Genomic DNA, 24,530 nt, shown 5'->3' with positions numbered 1-24,530 from the left:
GTTGTATATACATAAAGTATATACAAGAACCTTTTTCTTGGGCATGTTTATTCCACAATGTTTAAAAAAACATGATTTAATGTTGTAGTCATTTTACATCATACTCTCTCTTTTAAAAATATTTACCAATAATCTGTCAAACATTTTGCATTTTTATAAAGGGTTTTTACACAGTAGTTCTTTTAAATTTTTTTATGTTTTGACGCTGTAGCTTTATTCCTTATAACATACTGTTCTTCACCTTCTCAAAAATTTGCTGCACCTTTGTTGCAGGAACACAACCTTCTCGCAGAAAATGTATGGTACCTAAAAAGCAATTTGTATTAGGAGGCAAATTAAAAAGGCAAATGGCTTCAAATATATTTGGTAAATCAGTTCCAGATTACCTTCATCTATTTTCAGGCAGTTGACCACAGTTGAGCCTACCAGCTCATTGGACTGCCCATCACACAGTACTCCTTGGATCTTGTGTCCTAGGCGCCTGGTAGACATTTAAAATCATTCTGTTATACCTTAATATTAAAACTTTTATTTACTACCAAAAACATTTGGTTACACAGTGGTTTATATACCATAAACAGTAAGTATCATTACAACGTCTATAAGTGAATTTCAGTGCACCAATAATAACAAAGTCTCTGATCTATGCATATATATTTCTATATCTACCTATCTATCTATATACAGTGTATATTTTGGCTACAAGAAGGGTTGATGATTTTAAAACAAACTTTTATGTACAAAAACAGTCATGAGTCATGAAATACAACTTACTTAATAACCATGTCATGATGTGTGCTGTCAGGTTCACCACTTGGATTTGCAGATGTGATAGCCAAAGGCCCAGTGATGTCACACAGGTGGGCAGTGACTGTGTGGTCAGGGACACGAATCATTATGCTGTCCTTGGTCCCCACACGATCGTATGCAGCCCCCACACCTTAAAACAATAGGTTTATGCAAGTTACACAATAATAAAATAAAAATGTTTGATCAGACATTCTAATGCTGCTGTCTTACCAAGTTTAAGGAGCCAGTCTCCTTTTGGGACAATACAGCTGATCCCTCCTGGATATACATTTCTCATGAACTCCCAGAGCAATGGACTAAATGGTGGTTTTGTTGGAACAAGCTGCTCCAAACTAGAAATGCAGATGCAGATGGGCTTCTCCGCAGGACGTTCCTGTGGATGATATTTTAAGCAAATGATTACAAGTTAAATTTTTCTCAAACAGGTTAGTACATCAAATATAAATGAAGAATTGCATGGTACTCACTTTAATATTGTAGATTTTCTCTATTGCACTTGGATGCTTGCAAGAAGCGGCCAGAGCATAGACAGTATCTGTTGGTATACCACATACACCTTTGTTTTCCAGCAATTTCGCAATCTCTAGCAGTCCACTGGTCCCACGAGAAGATGGAATTGGACATGGGGCTGTAGCAGCAGTTTTTTTCTTCTTATCATTATTCTAAGAAAAATACACAAAAAGTAAATGAACTATTTAAATAATTTAATTTTTTTTAACAACTTAAATGTCCATGTGTTGCAATTTAAAAATACCTTTATGAGTGCAGGTCCAACTGGTATTATGGTTTTGGAGAATATGCAATTAACAAGTGATGCCAGAGTTCCATACAAGCAAATTATGGCAAATATTGAAAGCATGGCAACTGGAAAAGAGTATAGTATTAAAAATATTTAAAGATTTATAAATGATCAGAGATGCATTGTCTACTTTAAATTAAACTTTACCTTCCAACTGGTATGGAAGTCTATTAATAGTGGAAAGAAGAAGACACACCACTATGACCTCCATAATAATGGTTAATGCCAGCAAAACAAGATTTCCATAAGCAGCTGCAAATCATAAAAATGGATGAAATCTAGCATAGTATTGTAAATATTTATGGAAATACCACCAAAATAGTATCAGTCAAAATAGACATGGTACTGACCAACTAGGATGAGGAAAGCGTTAATAACCAAAAATGCTGTTGCTCCTGCTGTAAATCCATTTGATGATTCAGTTGAAAACTGCAGCTGTTGTCCTGTAAGAAACCATTCAATATCATAGTATTACTAATAAGACTATTGATTTCATTTAAGATTATGTGTATCTTGTCAAATGTTATCAATAAACTAATATTGTAATTCTTAAATAAGTTCCAGGTTTACAATATAACATTAACATACCTGCAAGTCTGAACCATGTCCAGGTGGCCCAAATGGCCAAATAGAAGGATGGAATAACTGATCCAAACCTCTGTCCTCCTTGAACCTGTAATCGGCTTACATAACCCTGGATGATGGCCCCTGGGATAAGCACCCAGGGTACAGTTAAGTCCAGAAAACTCTGCCCAGGGTGGCTGACCTGAATGGCTGAGAGCGCTGCCACACCATTAGTAAGGTAAAACAGAGCATCAGGCAGTTGGGTATCTGTTTCTTGACACTGGATATTTTGCGATGTCCTTAGACATCTCAAGCCACTCTCCAGCCTGTCAGTTGAGACAAGCTGGAATCCAACTGGAATTAGTGACTTTTCAGCAATGGTGTTAATGAGACGTGCAAAGGTGCCATATAATGAGACAGCCGTAAAGATGGAGCAAGCCACCCCATAAAAGATATAGTACCTATCAAGAGGAATCTGGGGGATTGTTGATATAGTCAGCAGAAAGAACATGGCATTGTGGATAATTTCCAGCATATCCATGTTCAGACTAGCAACACAAAGTAGTAAAGCGGCTGCTAGGAAAAACCAGTTACCCACCATAGCTTGCCTTGCTGTTGCTGCTTCACTCCTTCCTGTTAACACAGATATCACATGCTCTTCCCAGGTCTTTACAAGCCAGAAGGTGCAGTGCAGGCCAAACTTGGTGGCATGGTAGCAATCCTGCCGCAAATATGAATAATAACTGGAGAGAAGCTGAGCAGCAGAGTTGATTGATATCCAGACTGCAGATACTGTGATCGATGGGAAATACCCAAAGGCATAGAAGGCAAATATGAATGGTGATACTGTATCACAGAAAAAGCCCAAGGCCATGGGTTCAGCATATTTGGTGTTCTTCTTTTTCTCCTGCCCTAAACTCTTGGAGCTGCTTGCATTGGTTGTCCCAAGAAGTAGCACATTAAATAGAGGATTACCAAAACCTTTGAGCACATAGCGTTGAGCCACTCCTTTGATGAGCAGTGCTGCTGAGCCATATATAGCAAAAAGCAAGATAAGAAGTTCTAGCACTCCTGATACCACAAGTCCCCAGCCAGACACTAGTCCCACAGCTTCAAAAACAAGTGTGAGGGTGATGGATCCAAACACAAAAGGCATAATGTAATTAACTGTGGCTGAGCAGAAGGCCAGCAGTAAGGAAAGCAAGATATAGGGCACCAGCCCAGCTATGGCTGACTCCCTGATTCCCTGAGTAGTAATGAAGATCTGATTGACAGCAGTATGATTTAAATACAGGTCCACCACTGTCCTATTTGTCATAGTACTATTTATATTGAATTGAGCTGCTCCTAGAAATATTCTTGTTGCACCATAACTTCCCCAAAGTGCTGCATAGCCAATGAAAGAAGTGGCACTTAGATGATCATATTTACGGAAGGATAACAAGCCAGCAATCATTTGGCACACTCCACCAATCAAAATCAGATGAACACCTAAACACACAAAAACATTTGGATGATTAATGTGCACTTTAGCATAAAACAATGTGTAAGAATATATACATTTTCGTATACAGTGGGCAAAAAAGTATTTTGCAAGTTCTTCCACTTAAAAAAGATGGGAGAGGCCTTTAATTTTCATCATGTACAAATATATACAAGACCTGCAAGTATGTTCTCCACTCCAAATGCTGCAATTCCTGTTCTGGCTGCATGGAAGTTTTGCAGAAGTACTAAGGATGCACTTATGCCATTGGCCAAAAAACCAAGAACACCAGGCTCACTGTAAAAGCTTGCGGGAAACCCGTTCGCTGACGCCATGAGATCTGTGGACTTTAGATGACAGACATGTGGTCACATTTCAAGTACAGTATTTCAGTAATACACTGAATATCCATAAAATACTCATTTAATTTAATATCAATACAATTTAGGTAATTAAATATATATTCATCAGCTGGTTATTTATTTGACAAATGTCTTTATGTAAAAATATTTTATATATTAATGTATAGTAAGCAAATGTAATAAACAGGGTTTGTATATCATCAAATAATAATAATGTCAATATATGCCTTAAATGTTCTTTTTTTTATCTTAAGATTTATAAATGATCACATACACAAATTGCAATACATGACATAACTCCATAAGGAAATATAAAGGGAAATTTACATAGTACGTATTTTATTTGGCAACTATAGGTTTTATTTTCTCTAAAATACATGCCTAATAAAAAATGTTACACTCTTTTTCTGTCTCTAACTCTCCAGCCTTGGAGAGGGCTTGTAAAACAGACAGTTATTCATTCTCAGTTCTGTTACATTTCATAACAAGCCTCTGCTCACAGCTTACACAGGTGCTTCTAATACTGGCCCTGTAGCTCCACATAGAGGCAAAGGATAACGCAGCTCCATCTTTTTTAAAACCGTGATTTCTTTTATGAGGACTGACACGTTTAAGGTCTGATAAAGAGCTCAAGTTCCACAAGTTCACCTATGACTGTCTCAGTGCAGTACAGAACTACTTGGTTAAAACTGACTTTCTGACTTGGTTAAAACTGACCAAATGTTTTAAAGTTAAGAAATAATATTTACTACATCTGATCAAGACACTTTCTACCATACTTATATCTGAAGAGATACAGTATGAGTTCATACAAAGTAGTTCAAAAACTTCACTTACCTGCCGAAGGTCTGTAGTATCAGCACTATTGGATGGCAGTAGAAGGATTCTCTAACTTTACTAGAAATATGTAAAGTAAAAGTGGGAGGAGCTTTAAAGTTCCCAACCAACCTGTTTTCTCAACTTGAAGGATGACATGATTGGTCAAATTTTCGGACAATAAGTTTCTACCTAAATCACTTAATATCCCACCCCTGTTGCGAAAGGTTTTGGAAGTTCCAGCCTTGCAATTGTTGAGTGTTTCGTGCTATATAAAGAGCACATGAGGACTCACCTGAGAAGCAAGAACATCAGCTACAAAGACATTGTGTGCAGAGACAAAGGAAAACCTAGGCTCCTTCAGTTTGACATCCACACAAATATCCTCAACCATACAGAGATACAATATGCTTCCCACAATACAGGTAAATATGTTTTCTTAAATATTTTAATATTAATGAAGGACAATGTTGCTGTGAAAAAGTATCTGTTAAGCTTTCTTTGTTTCGTTACTGTTTTTATGTGATAAGAATGCCTTATCTGTTTCTATAATCTAGTAAAATCAATTTAGATGGTTTATTTAGAATAAATAATTACTAACTCAGGCTTGGTAAATAATAGAACATGACATAGGTCTTAAATATATTATGTTAATACGAAAATACATTCTATGATACTGATTTTTGCAATATCTAGAGATCACTCAGACAAGTGTCCACCCTATCTACAATCAGAGGACTCCATAAGCCTGCACTTGATGGTGAGCTAACTCTACTACTCAATACACACACTCTTATATTGGTCAAGTTGGACAAAGATTTAAAGTAACCTGGTGTACCAAAACATATTTAGCAGTGACAGCAGAAATATCTCATTCATTTCATTCTTCCTCCTGTGTTTTAAGTCATGGACCAGCCCAACCCCAAGGAGACTGTAACCAGCAGCTTTGGCCGATTTATCCAGAGAGTGCAGCCAAGTCATCTGTCACCAGTCGTACTGCAGAGAAGCAAACGCATGGTGCTGGACAGCATTGGTGTAGGACTTCTGGGTAGCACCACTGAAGTGTTTGAACTTGCACTTCAGCATTGCCAGGTAATGGCACACAACAGCAACATGTTAACAATAAATGTATGATTGAGTACAAACGACTGTAAAGTACAGCATTTCTAAACAGAACAACCTGTTAACAATCCTCTTATCAGCAAACAACACCAAATGTTGACCCTTGAACAATTTAATACTGTATTTATAGAATATACTTCACCCCCATTTTTAATAAAGCCGTTTGGCTTTATTTGTGTTTTGTCTAGACTCTTAAGTTTTTCTCTTTCTTTCAATCCTAAACCCCCTTTTGTACAGGAGCAAACCCTGTATCCAATGCTTACATAAAGCCTTTCCACAGGCTGTTTTGGCAGAGCTCATTATGTGTAACAGCAAGCAGTCAAGTGACCAATCTCTCCTTTTTTTCTCTCAAAGCACATGTACGCTCCCGATGACATCAGCTTTGTTTATGGGCGCAGTGGAACCAAGCTTTCCCCAACCCTAGCTGCCTTAGTCAATGGAGTAGCAGTGAGTATTCCTTTTCATAAATGGGGCATAAATACATTTTACATCTTACAGACAAAAACTGTCTTTTCCAGTGTGTCAGTTTCCTTTTCTTAGAAAACAAATATTTGTGGCCTGAGGAATAATGAATTACAGTGTTTAATGTCATTTTTATTTTAGCAAATTAACTTACTCAGATAAAAAGACTAAAAGTGGAAAACAAACATTAAAAGTTCACCTGAGATTTAAAATTAGGGACTAAAAAAACATCAGTGTTTCTACAAGAATTTCTCTCCATTTACACCCATTTTGGGTTTGAAACTGTTATTAATCCTATTTCATATTTTCCTGTGGTCAAGTGGTAATCCATTCATGTTATATTGTTAAACTAGCATAGACAGCTAAGTGCTACATCTTGAGATTTATAAAGGACTTGTCATAACTATGCATGTAGGAGACAGCTGATCAAATGATAATGATAATGTAATGACAATGATCAAACAAATTGTGTACTGTACTGTCTCAGGTTCATTCTATGGATTTTGATGATACTTGGCACCCTGCAACTCATCCCTCTGGGGCAGTGCTTCCTGCTCTCCTTGCCATTTGTGACATGTTTCCCAAAAATATCAGGCCAAGTGGTCTGGACCTCCTAATGGCCTTCAACATTGGCATTGAGATCCAAGGACGCCTGATGAGATTTTCCAATGAAGCTCACAACATTCCCAAAAGGTGAGAATTTATTCTCTATACATACATAACCGTAAAACAAGGGTCAGCAACCATTTTAACTGGATACCTTGGTGTTCCAATATAGTCTCAAAATAAGTAGTAATATTTTTAGGACAGCTTAAACAGAAGTACCACTGTGGTAAACAAAATGGATAATCTCCACAGGGATGGGAGTGGTTGCATCTTTTAGATTTACAGGAGGTTATGATGACCTTACTCAAGCAGGTGTACACACATACTGCTTCTGTTTAGATTCTCTGTATTTCCCCAGTACTGATGTTTTTGCTCCTAGAGTGAAATGACTAATAATTTGTCATTTCCCCTAAATGTTTTTTAAATAGAAACACCGTTTCAGTAATAGTTGTGGACATCTGTGGTAAATAGCTCCTAGGAATAAAATTATAATAAAAAGTCTTCAGAGAACCATGGTGATTTTTAAAATTTTTATAAATTCAAAGGAACAAAGTGAATGTGGTCGAATGTTATACAAATAAACTCTAGAGAAAGGAATGCTAACCTTGCCGTTAATCATAATTCTAAGCTATGTAACTTTTTATACAGTATGTTTTAGGTTCTTTATATATGACCTGTATATGTCCCACTTGAAGCCTATGATTTTGTAATTGTACCCCACTTTTCAGGATTTTTTTAAATAAATGCACTGAAAGGCATGCTTTTCATATATATCTTTTTTTTTCAAGGTTCCATCCCCCTAGTGTCGTGGGGACACTGGGAAGTGCTGCTGCCTGTGCCCGGCTCCTTTCCCTCAACCATTCTCAGTGCAGCCATGCCTTGGCCATTGCTGCCTCATTAGCAGGGGCTCCAATGGCCAATGCTGCCACTCAGTCCAAGCCTCTGCACATTGGTAATGCCTCTCGTTTGGGCCTTGAAGCTGCCCTGCTAGCCTCACGTGGGCTGGAGGCAAGCCCCCTGGTCCTGGATGGAGTTCCTGGGGTAGCTGGTTTTAGTGCATTTTATGAAGACTATAGCCCAAGGCCGATGGTGTTGCCCGAAGAGGCAGAGCACACATTCCTTTTGGAGACACAAGATATTGCCTTTAAGCGATTTCCAGCACACTTGGGCATGCACTGGGTTGCTGATGCTGCTGCCCATGTACACAAGGCTTTGCTGCATCTTTCTGATGGAGTCATCTCCCCAAACTCAGTGCAGGAAATCCTACTACGGGTGCCACATTCAAAGTATATAAATCGGCCCTTCCCAGAGTCAGAGCACCAGGCACGTCACTCCTTCCAGTTCAATGCTTGCACCACTCTGCTCGATGGCCAGGTAACAGTGCAGTCCTTCCAGCCTGAAGCACTACTGAGGCCAGAGCTTCATGCCCTGCTCTCCCGCGTCCGTGTAGAGCACCCCCAGGACAATCCAGCCAACTTTGACCGAATGTATGGTGAAGTGCAGGTCACTTTAGTGAATGGAATTGTGTTACAAGGTCATTGTGACACCTTCTATGGCCATTGGAGGAAGCCACTGAGTGATGAGAGCCTGCAGAAAAAGTTCCGCAATAATGCAAGTGTAGTGCTGCCACCAGAGAAAGTGAATGGCCTTATAGAAGCTGTGGAGGGGTTGGAGTTTCTGTCTAACTGCGAACCACTGCTAGCTCAGCTGCAGTAAACAGCTTGTTTATGTTAGTCTCAAGCAACTGCTTTATTTTTTTTACTGAAGGACAGTTACTTAGAAGCCAAATATTTGTGAGAATAAGGGTTATTTGGAGAATTATTATATTTTCTTTAATTTGTTGTAGCAGACTGCAGCTGTTTCTTTGACAGAAAGAGAAAAATGTAGCTCTAAGACATAGATAATTTATTACAAAGTGAACTTAGTTGTAGATAACTATATTTATATAACTGTAACTTGAAAAAAAACTTTGCTGTTGGAATATTTAATTTGTGTGCAATATGAATACATAAGTATAAATAAAATAAATTATTTAAATCCACCTTTTGCTTTTTGTCAATTTAATTGCTATGATATTATAATATGTTGTATGTGTTCAAAATAAATAAGATAATATAATATTTTTATAAAAATCTAAACATTAAAAACAAACATTAAAAAAATCAACTATTATTGTATACTCCCTAACTCCTACCTTTACTAATAAAATATTTTTAATGGGCTGATTCTGGCATGTGCACAAGTACATATACATTGTTCTAGCCGTACTTCATGTGTAACCAATTTGCTTTTAAAAGTCATATTTGTTCCTTATTAGAATCTTACACATGTTTTCCTTTAGATTTTGAGGATAGAGCAGTGACGAAAGATGAAAGAAAGAAATGTGTCTCATTGATGCAGTTTAGGAAGTTAATAGATGTGTGCCACTTTTAGGGGCTTGGAGAGAGAAGTCATGTTTTGGAAAAAAAACATTAAAATGCAAAAAATAACTTCTTCCTTGCCTCCTTAATGTTCGGTTCAGTGTTGCCCTATGATTTGTTTGTAGCAATTGGGGGAGGTGACGCCTCTCTGACACACACACTGACATAATTATTAAGGCAGCTAACTAAACACAGTGCTCCACCTAAAAATTACCTCTGAGCTTAATTTTTTTTTTTTTTATAAAAGGCTACAGTTATTTAGTGTTAGCTATTTTTAAGGAGTTTCCTATACACACACTGACACACACACACACACACACACACACACACACACACACACACACACACACACACACAGTATTACATACCCATCAAGTATCTCAATGTTAGAACAGCTAAACAAATAGAGACAATGATCTTCAGAGGCATAACATTTACACATCTTTTGTTGAACATTTGTCTGGTTAGATTTAAATGTTTTATGTTTATTATTAAATAATAAATAATAATAATATGTACTTTCCAAAATAATGTTAAGATGTTAAAGCTTATACTGTACATTGAATGGTCCAAACCTGACAATTACATACAATATGATTGGCAAACATTAGTAAAAAAAAAATATATATATATAGTATTTTTAAAAATAGGGTACTGAAGAGGTGTCTATTGAGTTAATCAAACAGATTTCTTGTATGTTCTTATAATGCTTATACTTAGAAATAGACTTATTAATTTACAGATACGAATTTACAGATTGTTTATTTTAAAAAAAACTTTTATTAAGAAATATTTTAACTTTATTAGATGAAGGGTGTTTCCTCTACTTAATACAGTTAAAATGAAAATTTGCATAAAGGCAAATCACATGAGACTTTATTTGTCTTTGGTTTTTGTATTTTACGATGTGTGTAATTTTTATTCTCAGCTCTTTTTTGGGAGTGTGCTAGACTGTAGATAAGGAATGTTTTACATGTTTTTTTTCTGTACTTTAGGCACTTTGGTCTTAATTATGCTGGATGAGAGTGATGCAGTTGACGCTGCTGTGTTCTTTTATTGTGTGGAATTGTGCCTATATTGCCAGCTTGTGTTAGCTAGCTTGCTAATAGTAGACAGCTTGAGATGTGTCAGCTGAAGTTGGGGTGTTTGGATGTTTCTTTATACCGTGCACATTTAGACTGATAAACTTGCTCTTTCAATAATAACTCTACCGAAACCAGTCTCAGAAAAAAATCTGTTTGTATGTCTGTATATCTGTATGTCTGTAAAGTTGTTTTGTCACAGCATCATGCAAAACTGGCATGACAGAATTTGATCAAACATTGACAGTCCTTAGGTATTTGCCTGTTAGTTTAATCTGCATCATAAATTAGGGACATCTTCTTCTTCTTCTTCTTTGTCTTTCAGCTGTTCCCTTTCAGGGGTCGCCACAGCAAATCATCTGCCTCCATCTAACCCTATCCTCTGCATCCTCTTCTCTCACACCAACTAACTTCATGTCCTCTCTCACTGCATCCATAAATCTCCTCTTTGGTCTTCGTCTAGACCTCCTGCCTGGCAGTTCCAACCTCAGCATCCTTCTACCGATATATTCACAATCTCTCCTCTGAACATGTCCAAACCACCTCAATCTGGCCTCTCTGACTTTATCTCTAAAACATCTAACATGGGTTGTCCCTCTGATGAACTCATTCTTGATCCTATCCATCCTTGTCACTCCCAAGGAGAACCTCAACATCTTCAGCTCTGCTACTTCTAGCTCTGCCTCCTATCTTTTCTTCAGCGCCACTGTCTATAAGCCATAGAGCATCGCTGGTCTCACCACTGTCCTGTACACCTTTCCTTTCATTCTCGCTGATACTCTTTTATCGCACAACACACCTGACACTTTTCTCCACCCATTCCAACCTGCCTGTACCCGCCTCTTCACCTCCTTTGAACACTCTCCGTTGCTCTGGACCGTTGATCCTAAGTACTTAAAATCCTGCACTTTCTTTACCTTTGCTCCCTGAAGCCTCACCGTTCCTCTTGGGTCCCTCTTATTTACACACATGTATTCCGTCTTGCTGCGGCTAACCTTCATTCTTCCACAAGAGCATACCTCCACCTTTTCAAAATTTCCTCCACCTGTTCCCTGCTCTCGCTACAAAGCACAATGTCATCTGCAAACATCATAGACCATGGAGACCCCTGTCATACCTCATCTGTCATCCTGTCCATCACCAGAGCAAACAAAAAGGGGCTTAGAGCCGATCCTTAATGCAGACCCACCTCCACTTTGAACTCTTTTGTCACACCTACAGCACATCTCACCATTGTCTTATAGCTCTCATACATGTCCTGCACCACTCTCTGCCACTTCAGACCTTCTCATACAATACCACAGCTCCACTCTCGGCAACCTGTCATACGCTTTCTCTAAATTTACAAAGACACAATGCAACTCTTTACCTTCTCTGTACTTCTCTGCCAGCATCCTCAAAGCAAACTGCATCTGATGTACTCTTTCTAGGCATAAAATCATATTGCTGCTTACTGTACAAATGCTCACCTCTACCCTTAACCTAGCTTCCACTACTCTTTCCCACAGCTTCATTGTCTGGCTCATTAGCTTTATACCTCTATAATTGTCACAGCTTTGCACATCTACCTTGTTCTTAAAAATCAGCACCAATACACTTCTCCTCTATTCCTTTGGGATCCTCTCACCCTTCAAGATCTTGTTAAACAAACTAGTCAGAAACTCTACTGCCACCTCTCCTAAGCACTTCCATACCTCCACAGGTATGTCATCAGGACCAACAGCCTTTCCACTCTTCATCCTCTTTAATGCCCTTCTCACCTGCATCATATCAACTAACTCTCTTGCCTTCCCTGTCATAGTCCCAACATTCAAAGTCCCTACTATCACTCCTAAACTCTTGCCTTTTCTCTTGTCTTTCTGCTTTCGGACACACCTTCCTACTCTCATTCGACCAACAGTAGCCCAATTTCCACTGGCACCCTGTAGGTCAACAACACAAGTGGCGGTCGTTGTTAACCCGGGCCACGACCGATCCGGTATGGGAATAATATTTGAGATTCGCATCATTGATTTGGCAAATGATTTACGTCGGATGCCCTTCCTGACACAACCCTCTGCAATTATCCAGACTTGGGACTGGCACAAAAGGACACTGGATTGTACCTCCAGTGGTTGTGCAATCCAAAAATAGGCTGAGCTGTAAGCCACAAATGTATTGCTGTCTTGATTTCTTCATCAGGGTTGCTTTTAGGGAACGAATCCTTCCCTATAGGGAGGTGCTTTAGCACCTCAAAAAAGAAGTTAGTAGTAGTTAGTATTGTGTGACTAAAATTTATGTCTAGTATAGCATTTGTGGGAATTAGACTTGTGGGCATGGAGCCTATCCCAGAAGATTGCCAATCTATTGCAGAGCACATACATATACATACACTTGCATGTTCATTTAGACACTACGGACAGTTTGGAAATGCTAATTATGTCTGCATGTGTTCGGACTGTGGGAGGAAGCCAGAGTACCAAGAGAAAACCCACCAAGCTCGAGAACATGCACACTAAGCAACCATGCCGCCTCTATGTGTGTGTGCATATATATTTAATATAAACTTTAAATGTTTATATATAGTTTTATTTCTGAAGAACATAATAATAATAATAATAATAATAATAATAATAATAATCATAATAATAATAATAACTATCATCATTTGACAGGGGGATTTTTTTACAATAGTAATGCAATTTACTCTTTATTTTCATTAAGAAAAGACAGAATTCATCATTACATAAGGGATTAGTTATTGTTAAATGTTGAAACATTTTAAACAGGAACTTCCTTCTTTTAAAGATCAATAAAGAATGGATACTTTTGTGTAAATCTGTTTAAATCTGGAGTTTGCCAAAAGGCACCTGAAGGGCTCTCAGACCATGCAAAACTAAATTCTCAGGTCTGATGAGATCCTCTGGCCACTCTACAATATAGGCCTGATTGGTGGATTGCTGTAGAGATAGTTGTCTTTCTGGAAGGTTCTCCTCTCTCCACAGAGGACCTCTGAAGCTCTGACAGAGTGACCATTTGGGTTCTTGGTCACCTCTCTGACTGAGGCCCTTCTCACCCTGATCGCTAGGAAGAGTCCTGGTGGTTTTGAACTTCTTCCACTTATGGATGATGGAGGCCTCTGTGCTCATTGGGACCTTCAAAGCAGCAGAAAATTTTCTGTAAACCTCCCAAAGATTTGCATGAAGTGCCTCGAGACAATCCTGTCTCGGAGGTCTACAAACAGTTCCTTTCACTTCATGCTTGGTTTGTGCTCTGACATGAACTGTCAACTGTGGCACCTTATATAGACAGGTGTGTGCCTGATATAGATCAGGGAAAACATGTTGTGTCTAAACTCAATTTTGAGCTTCATGGCAAGGGCTGTAAATACTAATGTACATGTGCTTTCTCAATTATTATTATTATTTTATAAATTTGCAAAAATCTCAAGTGAACTTTTTTCATGTCGTTATGAGGTGTTAAGTGTAGAATTTTGATGAAAAAAAATCAATTTAATCAATATTATAATAAGGCTGTCACATAAAAAAATGAAAAGTGATGCGCTGTGAATAATTTCCGGATGCACTGTAAGTAGTGACTTTTTTTGGCCAGGCAGTCTATTAGGTTGAAAATACATAATAATTGGCTAGACATTAAGTGGGCATATTCTGTAGTGTTTTTAATAATTCAAAGCATTATTGTATTCTCAAATATAACTGATCAGAAATTAATACTACTCTGACAACAGTGCTGGCTGTTTTAACGTCACATGTTCATATTAATGTACTGGTTTTAATGCATTATTGTTACTAAAGTAACATAACATTTCATTATGAGAACAGCTCGTCTAGGGTTTATGATAAAAATATGTATAAATATTTATAAACATCTGGAAGTCTTGGGTGTCAGTGCTTCCGGGAGCTGTGGTAATATAAGTTATAACTGATAAGTTATCTCACAGATATTCCATACTGTTGAATGTATTCAGTGTATTATGAATGAATAAAAATAAGATAATAGCTTTCTTCTTCGTATTGGATTACAACACACCATCCTGTCCTGCATTGTTGCATGTCATATTGTGTTTCATTCCTTAATAGAAAAGCAATTTCCAAAGCCATGCTCAAGCGCTATCAAGTGCAAATCTTTAGTTAAAGGACACTTGACTAAATAGGTCTATTCATTACGCAGTTTTCACACACACATTAAACATCAACTTACCACATCATTGACTACTAAAAACACATTAGATCCTTGTTCCTTGTGATAACTCACATATTAGATAAGGAAGTAAGTAAAAAACTTAAAATTAAATCTTTTTTTATGTTTAATTGTGTTCTGTAAAAATAACACTTAGGTTTAATCAATTTGAAATGTTTTTTTCACTAGAGAGTTTTGTTTTATTTAAAATGTGAAAAGGTGAATTTGCTCCTAGCAAAACTAGGAGCTAATTCCTCAATATAAAACAAAGATAAGGTTCATATCCGATAACCAAGTAGGTGGAAATAATAAAGCACATTACAAGCAAAGTCTCCAGAATAACTTGTTTAGAAACTAGAATACATGAATTTAGTAAAGATTAATAAAGAAACAGTACCAACACTTAGTAATCCTAGGGCCCTTGTTATAATAATCAGAGATATTGTAAGCCATGCTCAAGTGCTATCAAGTGCTAATGGTTACTTAAAGGTAACACTTGACTAAATAGGTCTATTCATTATGCAGTTTTCACACACACATTATACATCAACTTATTACATCACTTACCACTAAAAATACATCAGTTCCTTGTTCCTTGTGATAATTAACATATAAGATCAGGAAGGAAGTAAAAAAGTTACAATTAAGTATTTTGTTATGTTTAATTGTGTTCTGTAAAATAGCACTTAGGTTTAATAAAACAAAAATAAGGTTCATATCTGATAACCAAGTAGGTGGAAATAATAAAGCACATTACAAGCACAGTCTCTAGTATTACTTGTTTAGAAATTAAAATACAGGAATTTAATAAAGATTAATAAAGAAGCAGTACCAACACTTAGTAATCCTAGGGCCCTTGTTATAATAATCAGAGATATTATATGTGGTTGCAAAAAAGGGAATAAATAGCAAAAACAAAAACTACAACTATAACGCCATGGCTAAATGTGCCAAATATGACTAACATTTAGTGAAACGTTTACATTAACAAGTAAAAAATAACTAATGTTTATTTGTATCCCTTTTATTTGTGCCCCCTTATACAGCTACATTTACAGCTAGCAATTATAAGAATTAATATTGCAGGTTTTGGAATGTAGACATTCTTCTATCATTCTCTGCCTCGGGACACAAGAAACCAACATTCTTAACATGGCACAGCCTTGAGAAACTGTTCTGTGTTTGCTGTTCTCTCACTTGTGCACATGAGCACAGTACAGGATGTAACTCTGCATGGGCACTGGGGTGTGTTTGAAGAAGACATCTGCATGACAATGTGAGACATACAGTAAGACCACGCCATGGGACTTGCCAGACTGGATAAACTTCCCGAACTCTCACTGTCTGTTTAAATGCATACCACAAAGCCAAAGCATAGAACCTGGAGCGTCTCACACACGCAAACGTGACTGTAAGACTGTTACTTAAGACATCGGGGTTTTCCACGGCGCCCCTTAGTGATGAAAATATCCTTTTTAACACATTACCATTAAATCCCTAAACAGGTTCGTATCTGTTACTGGCATACTGTAGATGTATTAAGTATAATTAGGAGCAGTTATTTAGACCAAATAAATTACCATTGTAACCACTTATTTACGTTTTAAATTTAACTTTCTTCCTGTTTAAAACGTGTCTCATATTTCCTACAGATAACCTTTATTAAAAATGTATTTATTTATTTAAATTATTTTCTTCATTTGTTTTCCCTGCATGTGTAGCAGTGACTTGTCTATAGACGTGATGTCTTATTGCGTTATTTGAAATAGAAATGGAAAAATTAAATAATTGCAGAACTTCCTTAAGGCTTTGAAAGTCCTGGTTGTTGGAGTAGAATATGTTGTATAAACGCACACAAATTATTTTTAATATGGTGCCTAACCACGATCATTAATCATTATTTAATGTAGTTTAGGTTCCCAAATTGCCCATAGAGTGAGTGAGGGAGTGAGTAATGTAGTTAGTCATTGACGGCACTTCAGAAGCAAACAGCTCCCCCTTTAGGTTAAAATAGTTTTCAAATCTTTCATTCATTCCTTACTCAGGCTTTTCCGGACTAAGATAAGAGAAAAAAACTGTTTGCTCGAAACTTACTTACAAATTAAATTGGTTGTGAAATCCATTGTGAATTCTGACAAATTATCATTTCAAATAATCAGGTATCTGATCTGAATTTCAAATTAGAGCTATTTTTTCTATACTCTAACAATAGAGTATATAACAATAACAACAATAGAGGTCAATAGGGAATGAGACAGACATGAGAAGAAGCCTTCCCAATATCATTCTTATTAAGTTTTATCAAACATTGGGTAACAATAGTGATTGGCCACATTTGCAAGCACCCACAAGCACTGGGCTATTGCATGGTAATTGCATTGTTAATGCATATAGTAAAAAAGCCTGGTCTCTAAAACGAGCTGCAGAGCTTATTTTACAAACATAGTTGTTTGAAAAATGGACACATCTTATACACATATATACATCTATATGTATATATGTATGTATAGTATGTGTATACAAAAATGTGTATATAAAATACATTTTATTACTTTAATGTTCAAAAATATTTATTTAATATTAATATCAATTTTTTATTTTATTTATTTTATTATTATTATTTTTTTAGAAAGGCCAAGGAGTCTTGTCACTATAACCATACATGAAAGTGAGACTATACACATTTCATCTAGAGATATTTCTCTTCATGGTTGATCTGATTTACAATAACACCAATATCTTATGAAATGAGTTAAACACTATAGACCATATAAAGTTAGTAAGTAAGTGAGTGAGCTTTTATGTCCATTATTGGTGTTACTCATTTCATAATTTTACCTGTCAACGGTTGGCCATAAAAACAGATTACATCTAATAATAATTCATTTTGGCATAATGGAAAACCATGTGGTCTTACATAAGGAAGCCATTCTAAATAGTTATGACTTTTCACAAAATTATCATTGAAGTTACCATAATTGATGTTATCAGGAAGAGAAGTAACACAAGTTATTACATGTATTAAAACGCATTAAGCTCTATTTTTGGTGGATTCATAAACTCTAAAGATAAGTTAATTAAAAAGTTAAAAAGTTTCTAGGTGTAAAAGTAAAATGAAGGATTAGAATAAAAAGCATGATAACACAGTAAAAGCATGTAAGGTTTGGCCAAAGCCCCCTGTTAACCCAAAAGTAACTTTTCATCATAGCTAATTCAAAATATTGGTAAATTAGTATATTAAGATACTTATATATTATAGATATCATACATATGATATATTTAGCAACATACTTATATTCAATGTTCCTCTTTTTTATGTTAATTGTCTGGCATGAGTAATGATTTAAAATGTCATGGATCATACACTTGATAAATTGATAAATTGTATTTATACTACCAGAGCATAATTTCTCAACCACAACTTAATTTTTAATTTTTTGCATTTGCTGTTTTGTTACTTTACCATTTTCACAAGTTTTACAAGTTTCACAATCATTTTGGTCGAGGTATTACTGTTAAGAAAGTAACAGTCCCTTCCACAATTTAGACATTAAGTCTTAGTTAATGTAGTTATAAACTTGTGGTCAGGGTCTCTGAAGTACAGGGAATTGATGGGGCCCACCACTCCTGTACTCTCAACTGGCCCTTCCTTAATCCTCACACCACATTTCTGCATGAATAAAAACAATACTTATGCAAATTATTTATAAAAAGTGAATTCAACATTAGGGTTTTTCAACAATCTGAAAGACTAGATTGTTCTAAAGTTGACACACCTTCAGATGGGCAGCAATTGTTTCCAGCGGGGTCTTTGTGATGAGACAAAGATCTCCTGAGCCTGGCATTATTGGCCTTTGGCTCAAACTCTTTGCCAACAACAAGACTAAGACTAATGCTGACCAATACATTATATTCACAATAAACACTATAATACAATGTGTTGAAAAATTAATGTTTTTAGCAAAGAAACATGTATAATTTATCTTGTTTTGTTAGAAATTGCTTAATGCTATGAAACAAATGCTATTTATGAAAGTGCTACTATATCTCAAATTGAACTGGAAGCGCGTTATTTGTACAATGCTTCCACCGTGTGGTACTTCTAGTATTCTGCAATATTTCTGTCCCTGATAGAGGAGACTTAAGAGGCCACTGATGTATGGGTTATCAACGTGCTACAGGTGGTTTAGGTGTACCTTAAATGTAACCACACTCATATAAGACTGAGGAGTAGAAATCTGTGTTTCTCTTCAAATCTCAGACCAGGAACATCCCACAAGAGCTGCAGTTTTGGAGTTGCTCTGACCCAGTCCTCTAGCCATCACAATTTGGCCCTCGTCAAAGTCACTCAAATCCTTATGCTTGTCCATTTTTTTCTGCTTCCAACATATAAACTTCTGGAAAACAAAGTTTCCCTTGCTGCCTAATATATCCCAATTACTCCCAGGTACCATTGTAAAGAGATGTTGAAAATGAAGCTACTGTTAGAAGGGCCTCGTCCATTAAACAATTGGAACCAGTCAAACAACAAATCAATCCACTCCTCTGGGACCTAAAAGAGGTGTCTTGGCCATCATCAATCAGCCTGATTATTCCTAGAGGTTGGTTGCTTAACATTCAAATTTAAGCACATACTAAAACAAATTAGGATCCTTTGTACAAGTACAGATAAGACAAGATGCAAGGTTTCCCTGTTCTTTAGATTGAGAGAGGCCAAATTGGCTTTTTTAGAGTCAGTCTTATTCCCAAGTCTGAGGTAAAATTTATTTATGCCTGGACAATTTATTTAACATACTACTCTCTGTCGTAGGACAAATATAGAAGATATAAGCATGGCCATTTGAATGATGGCTTTGAAACAGGTCCTCAAAGAGACAGCCCAGTTACTCACACAGACTTTAAAACAGATTCAGGTCAATCTGACTTGTTGAGATCAGTAGACCTTAGCCAAAACACCAACAATGAGGAAGAAAATTGATTATAGAGCTGACCTCTATATCTAGAGCTTTAAGCATGTTAATAAAAGCCTGTAAATATCTTATTCTATATTGTACCCGTATAGACAATAAAGAAACCACCCAAATACAATGAAACTAAATTATATGTAATATAGACTAATTTAAACAGTTTAATTGTTGACAAATATGTCATGGAACTGTACACTGTATACTGTAAAAAAGCCAGATGTGCTTTTACTGTATCATTTTGTGTGACATGGCCTTAATTGTGTGACACTGCTACCTAAGGCTCTATCTAGGTGAAGATCCTGCATAACATGCTATTTTAAGGTATGACACATCATGTTTGGACATTACAGATAGAAAAACTGTGACAGTTAATTAGATAAAACTTAAAAATTTCTTAAAATGTCTATACTTTAAATGTCAAAAAAGTCTACACTTTCACTTTCCAGTGTTTCCTGGAGAGAATCCAGCATGACCCTGATAAAGATAAAGTCAGTGAACAATTGAGCGAGTGAGTAAATGTATGTATGAGAAGATGAGTGGTTTAATTTGCTTTTTTACAAAGCTGTATAAAAAAAGAGCATTTTAAATTTTTTTTTTTTCACCAAGGCAAAAGAAATAGAATTTCCACCTGTTTTGGAGGTTCCTGTCTTCAGGATTGAACTTATTTGTGATGATGCTTCACATGTCAGTGGATAATGGCTTATATGAAAAGTAGACATTCTGGGCTTTAAATGAGACCTAGTGTGCAAAAATCACTTTTCACAGGCATGTTTAGACATTGGGTCTACACGAATTGTGAAAAAAAAAACATTCCCTGCTGTTTGTCCTTTGTCCATTTTTGTATTGTTCAGGGCTAGAAACAAGCAGATACAATTTTCCCCCTGTTGTGACCTCATATACCAAGAGGCCCTCCTTCGCCTGGATGCTTAGCCTAGCTCTGCTCAAATCCATCCAGCTCTGCCGTTATATAGTGCCATGTTTAGAAGCTACATGAAATAAGGCTAGGCTGGTGAGTAACTGATAACTGGTACCAGTTAACCTAGCCTCTTTTGTACTTTTTCTGCAGTTAGCCTTCATGTCTCTTAATTTCTTAGACTTCTTTAGCTCTTAAGAAGAGCTAGATTATCTGTTAGCAGTTAGCAGCTAATTGCTTGGAAAAGGAGAGAGAAGCTGAAAAAAAATCATGCATATTTGAATGTATGACTTGAAATAAGACTTGAAATAAAGCTGGAAAATTAACATACACATTTTGAAGCTCTCTAAGACTTATTCAAATTTTTTAAGTATTAAGTATTATATGTGAACTTTAAGAATTAGTGTTTTCCATTTGGTGGTCGCCAGAGGTACTGTGTAGTAAATTGCTAAATCCTATCAGATGAAAAAAGTGATATAGTTTTGATTCACCTGATGCTTTAGGAAATATGTACTCACTTACTCATCTTCTATACCGCTTTATCGGTATTTATTTATTTAGGCTTAGGGCACAAGGCAGGGTACACCCTGGACAGGGTGCCATGCAGGGCACGCACAAACATACACCCACTACAGGCAATTTGGGAACACCAATTAACCTGCATATATTTGGATGGTGGGAGAACACCAGAGTACACAGAGGAAACCCACCAAGCACGGGGGAAACATGCAAACTGGAATCAAACCCAGACCATGGAGGTGCAAGGCAACAGTGCTAACTATTACACCACCGTGCCAATGTTCATACAAAAAATCATGATGGGTGACTACATTTGGATTTCAATATGTGAAAGCAATTTGCAGCATAAGCGTTAAACTAAGGAAAACTAATCACATTTAAACTGTTTTGCGGCAATTTAAAAGTAAATATGTTTTCGTATTATAATTTTGGTCCTGTTATGACATAAGAAAATTCACACACGACAGTTTATATAAATACTAAATAATTTTGGAAATATTATTTTCTTGATCACAAAAACAAAGTTTGAAAGAAATTTTAATAATTTTACAACCTATGTAGGTGTAAGCTAATGGGAAATAACAATTACAGTTTAGGGACGAAAACATTGTGCAATAAAACTCATATGGTAGGTTTTTCCGACATTCTGACATGTGAACTTTCCCATGACTCCATCTTTTACTCCTCCCTTTGTTCTTTGTTAAATGTCTATAAAATACCTTCTTATTGTACTTCCTCATTCCTCATAGGATAATAGTTCCTATGATTTGTGTGTATCCAGATCCAGTCATAAATGTAACAATTTGGGGGCTCTCATCGGTCTCTCTCTCTCTCTCTCTCTGAGAGAGGTATTGCAAGAGTTTATTTTGGTATTACACTACCTTCCTTAGTCAGAGAAGCTTTTACTTTTTATCATGTCCCGTTAAATCATTCCAGACATGTTTTAAATTTAACGTTTTTAATGACGTTTTGTTAATTTAATTCTGCTACATTACCCATGCCAAGTTATGCAATGCATCCCCTTCGAATTATACGATTCTTTCTGACTTTTTGTCAAAATTGAGTTATTAAAATTGTTTTATTCTCACTTATTCATTTACTCATTATCTATACTGCTTTTGTTCACCTGAGGGAAACCCACCAAGCAAGGGGAGAACATGCATACTCTACACACACACAGACCCGAGGCAGGAATCGAAACTGGGCCCTGGAAGTGCAGGGCAATAGTTCTAACCTTTAAGCCACCAAACCTCCTGTCTTATTCTAATAATTTCACAGGAATAAGGTGTTTAGTTATGGGGGCAATTTGGTTCCAGTGGAACTGTAAAACAAAGACCCTAGATCTCATAACAAAACATATTTTGCTTTTTACAAATGTGTGGCAACAGTTTAGATAATGCTCACATACAGTATGGATGTGACCATACCTAACTGCCATCTCTCCTCTTCTTCTCTTTCCCCCCTCTTTCTCTTTCCTCTCTCCTCCTGTCTCCCCCTTTCACTCTCTCTCTCTGTCGAGCTACACATTCCCGAGCTGCCAGTGATCCAGACTCCCTCTGCCCTCCGGACCTGTCTGACACATCCTGGTGCCCCGCTTCTGGCTGAAGATCTCGTCACATGGATGCCCCGTGTGTCTCTCTAGGATGCATCTGGTGTCTGGGGATGATTCTCCCTACCTAGAAAATGGTTCTGGCCTTGACTTGTGTTGGCAACTGTTTCTCTGGGGACTTGACAGTTCGATAGTTCAGGACTGGAACTTCTTACAAGTCTACCTGGGTCTTCAATAACTACCTGGACTCCATATTAACATCAATTAACATCAGCTAATATAGCTGAACTGCCTCCCACCCGACACACTGTATAAATCCAGATCATTTACTGCCTTCTGTTTCACCCAAATGAGGATGGGTTCCCTGTTGAGTCAACTAGATTGATTCCCTGTTGATTCAACTAGAGCCAAAATGTGTTTATTTAGATGTATTGGGGGTCTGTTTATTGAAAATGTAACATTTTATTTTATTTCTGATCAAAAAAAATGAAATTAACTAAATGACTCAAAAAAGATTGATTGGTTTATTTTGATATAAGAGATTCAAAGAACCAACCACTAGGATTGCAGGACCTTTAGTGCTGGTCCCAAGCCCAGATAAAAATGTAAGGGCTGTGTTAGAAATGGGATTCAGCATAAAATGCCAAAATTAAATGTGTGAACATATATTTGTAATAGGCGTTTTAGTCCACCCAGAAATGTTATTGTCAAACATTTAACAATATTAATTTACAATATAAATTATATATTTGAATTAGAACATACAATACCTTCTTTTATGAAACCACACAAACAAGTCTTACAAATCTACTAGCTAATCTTCAGTCCCACTTCCATGGGAAACGCAAGCTGGACATCCCTTCTCAGGGATAACCTTGTTTTACACCCCTATAGTATGTAACACAAATTAACATAAAAAAAAGTATCAAACAAATAAAAAAAAATTAATTCAGTACAATAAACTTCTATAAAATGTGTTTAAAATGCTTTCCTTTATTATATATTCGATGGCTGCTTTAGTAAACATTTTATATATGAAATATTTTATATAGAAATAACAAGTTGGGGAATTTTATCTCATTATCAGACTTGAGAGTTCATAGTGTCATCTCACATTACCATACCTTGGCATTTAATTAACTGATACCTCAATTTTGTATGTTTATCCTAATAATTTTCAAGAACATGTGATTATTTTGTAATTTTGTATGAAAATCATACAAAATTTTGTAAATTTTCTTACCTATAATTTTCTTGTAAAAGTCTTACAAGTCCACTAGCTGATCTTCAGTACCAGTTTCATGGGAAACCCAAGCTGGACATCCCTTCCCAGGGATAACCTTGTTTTACAAGTTTTATTAACATCTTCTGTTATGCTGATTTAGGCTATCGCTGCGGCTCAGTCAAGCCCCAGGCAGAAGTTACATCTTGAACTATTCTCTGCATTCCAGAGTTTCACTGTATGAATTATCATAAATACATCCATTAATATTATCTATCATAATTCAAAATGCATGCGTTTGCAGTGTGTTTTTGGTAAATCGATTTATAAGATTTTCTGACAAAATAAATTGTTAGGTTTTGGAGACAATGCTAAAATAAAAATTATTTTGTATGTAATAATGAAGTATTGTTAACTTTAAGGAGAATGTGAGTAAATACTGTGTATAGTGCAAATATCAGAAAGTGTAACATAAAGGTGTGTGTGTGTGCGTGTGTGTGTGTGTGTGTGTGTGTGTGTGTGTGTTCGTGCATGTGTGTATGTGTACTTGATATTTACAATTTACCAATATTAAAATACAATAAAACACACAATACCTGTTTCTTTGAAACCACACAAACAAGTCTTACAAGTCTTATAGCTGATGTTCAGTCTC

At 36.4% G+C, this 24,530-nt stretch overlaps 1 protein-coding gene and 1 pseudogene across 1 annotated transcript; one reads left to right on the top strand and one right to left on the bottom strand.

The window, feature by feature from the left end:
- Positions 1-201: 201 nt before the first annotated feature.
- Positions 202-4,892, bottom strand: LOC128532145 (uncharacterized). The gene is made up of 11 exons (XM_053506369.1): positions 4,856-4,892; positions 3,835-4,003; positions 2,198-3,664; positions 1,960-2,052; positions 1,757-1,861; positions 1,565-1,674; positions 1,278-1,472; positions 1,021-1,183; positions 775-940; positions 387-481; positions 202-306 (listed from the first exon to the last, which is right to left on the bottom strand). The coding sequence occupies exons 2-11, from the start codon at positions 3,989-3,991 to the stop codon at positions 221-223; spliced, it is 2,637 nt and encodes an 878-aa protein (XP_053362344.1). The 5' UTR covers positions 3,992-4,003; positions 4,856-4,892; the 3' UTR covers positions 202-220.
- Positions 4,893-5,102: 210 nt separating this feature from the next.
- On the top strand, positions 5,103-9,055 carry LOC128532149 (cis-aconitate decarboxylase-like; annotated as a pseudogene).
- The last annotated feature ends 15,475 nt before the right edge of the window (positions 9,056-24,530 follow it).

The sequence above is a fragment of the Clarias gariepinus genome, chromosome 10 (assembly GCF_024256425.1).
Source record: "Clarias gariepinus isolate MV-2021 ecotype Netherlands chromosome 10, CGAR_prim_01v2, whole genome shotgun sequence".
In the NCBI taxonomy this organism is placed as follows: domain Eukaryota; kingdom Metazoa; phylum Chordata; class Actinopteri; order Siluriformes; family Clariidae; genus Clarias; species Clarias gariepinus.
Note: the sequence above shows the minus strand (reverse complement) of the source record. Positions and strands in the feature narration are given on the sequence as shown.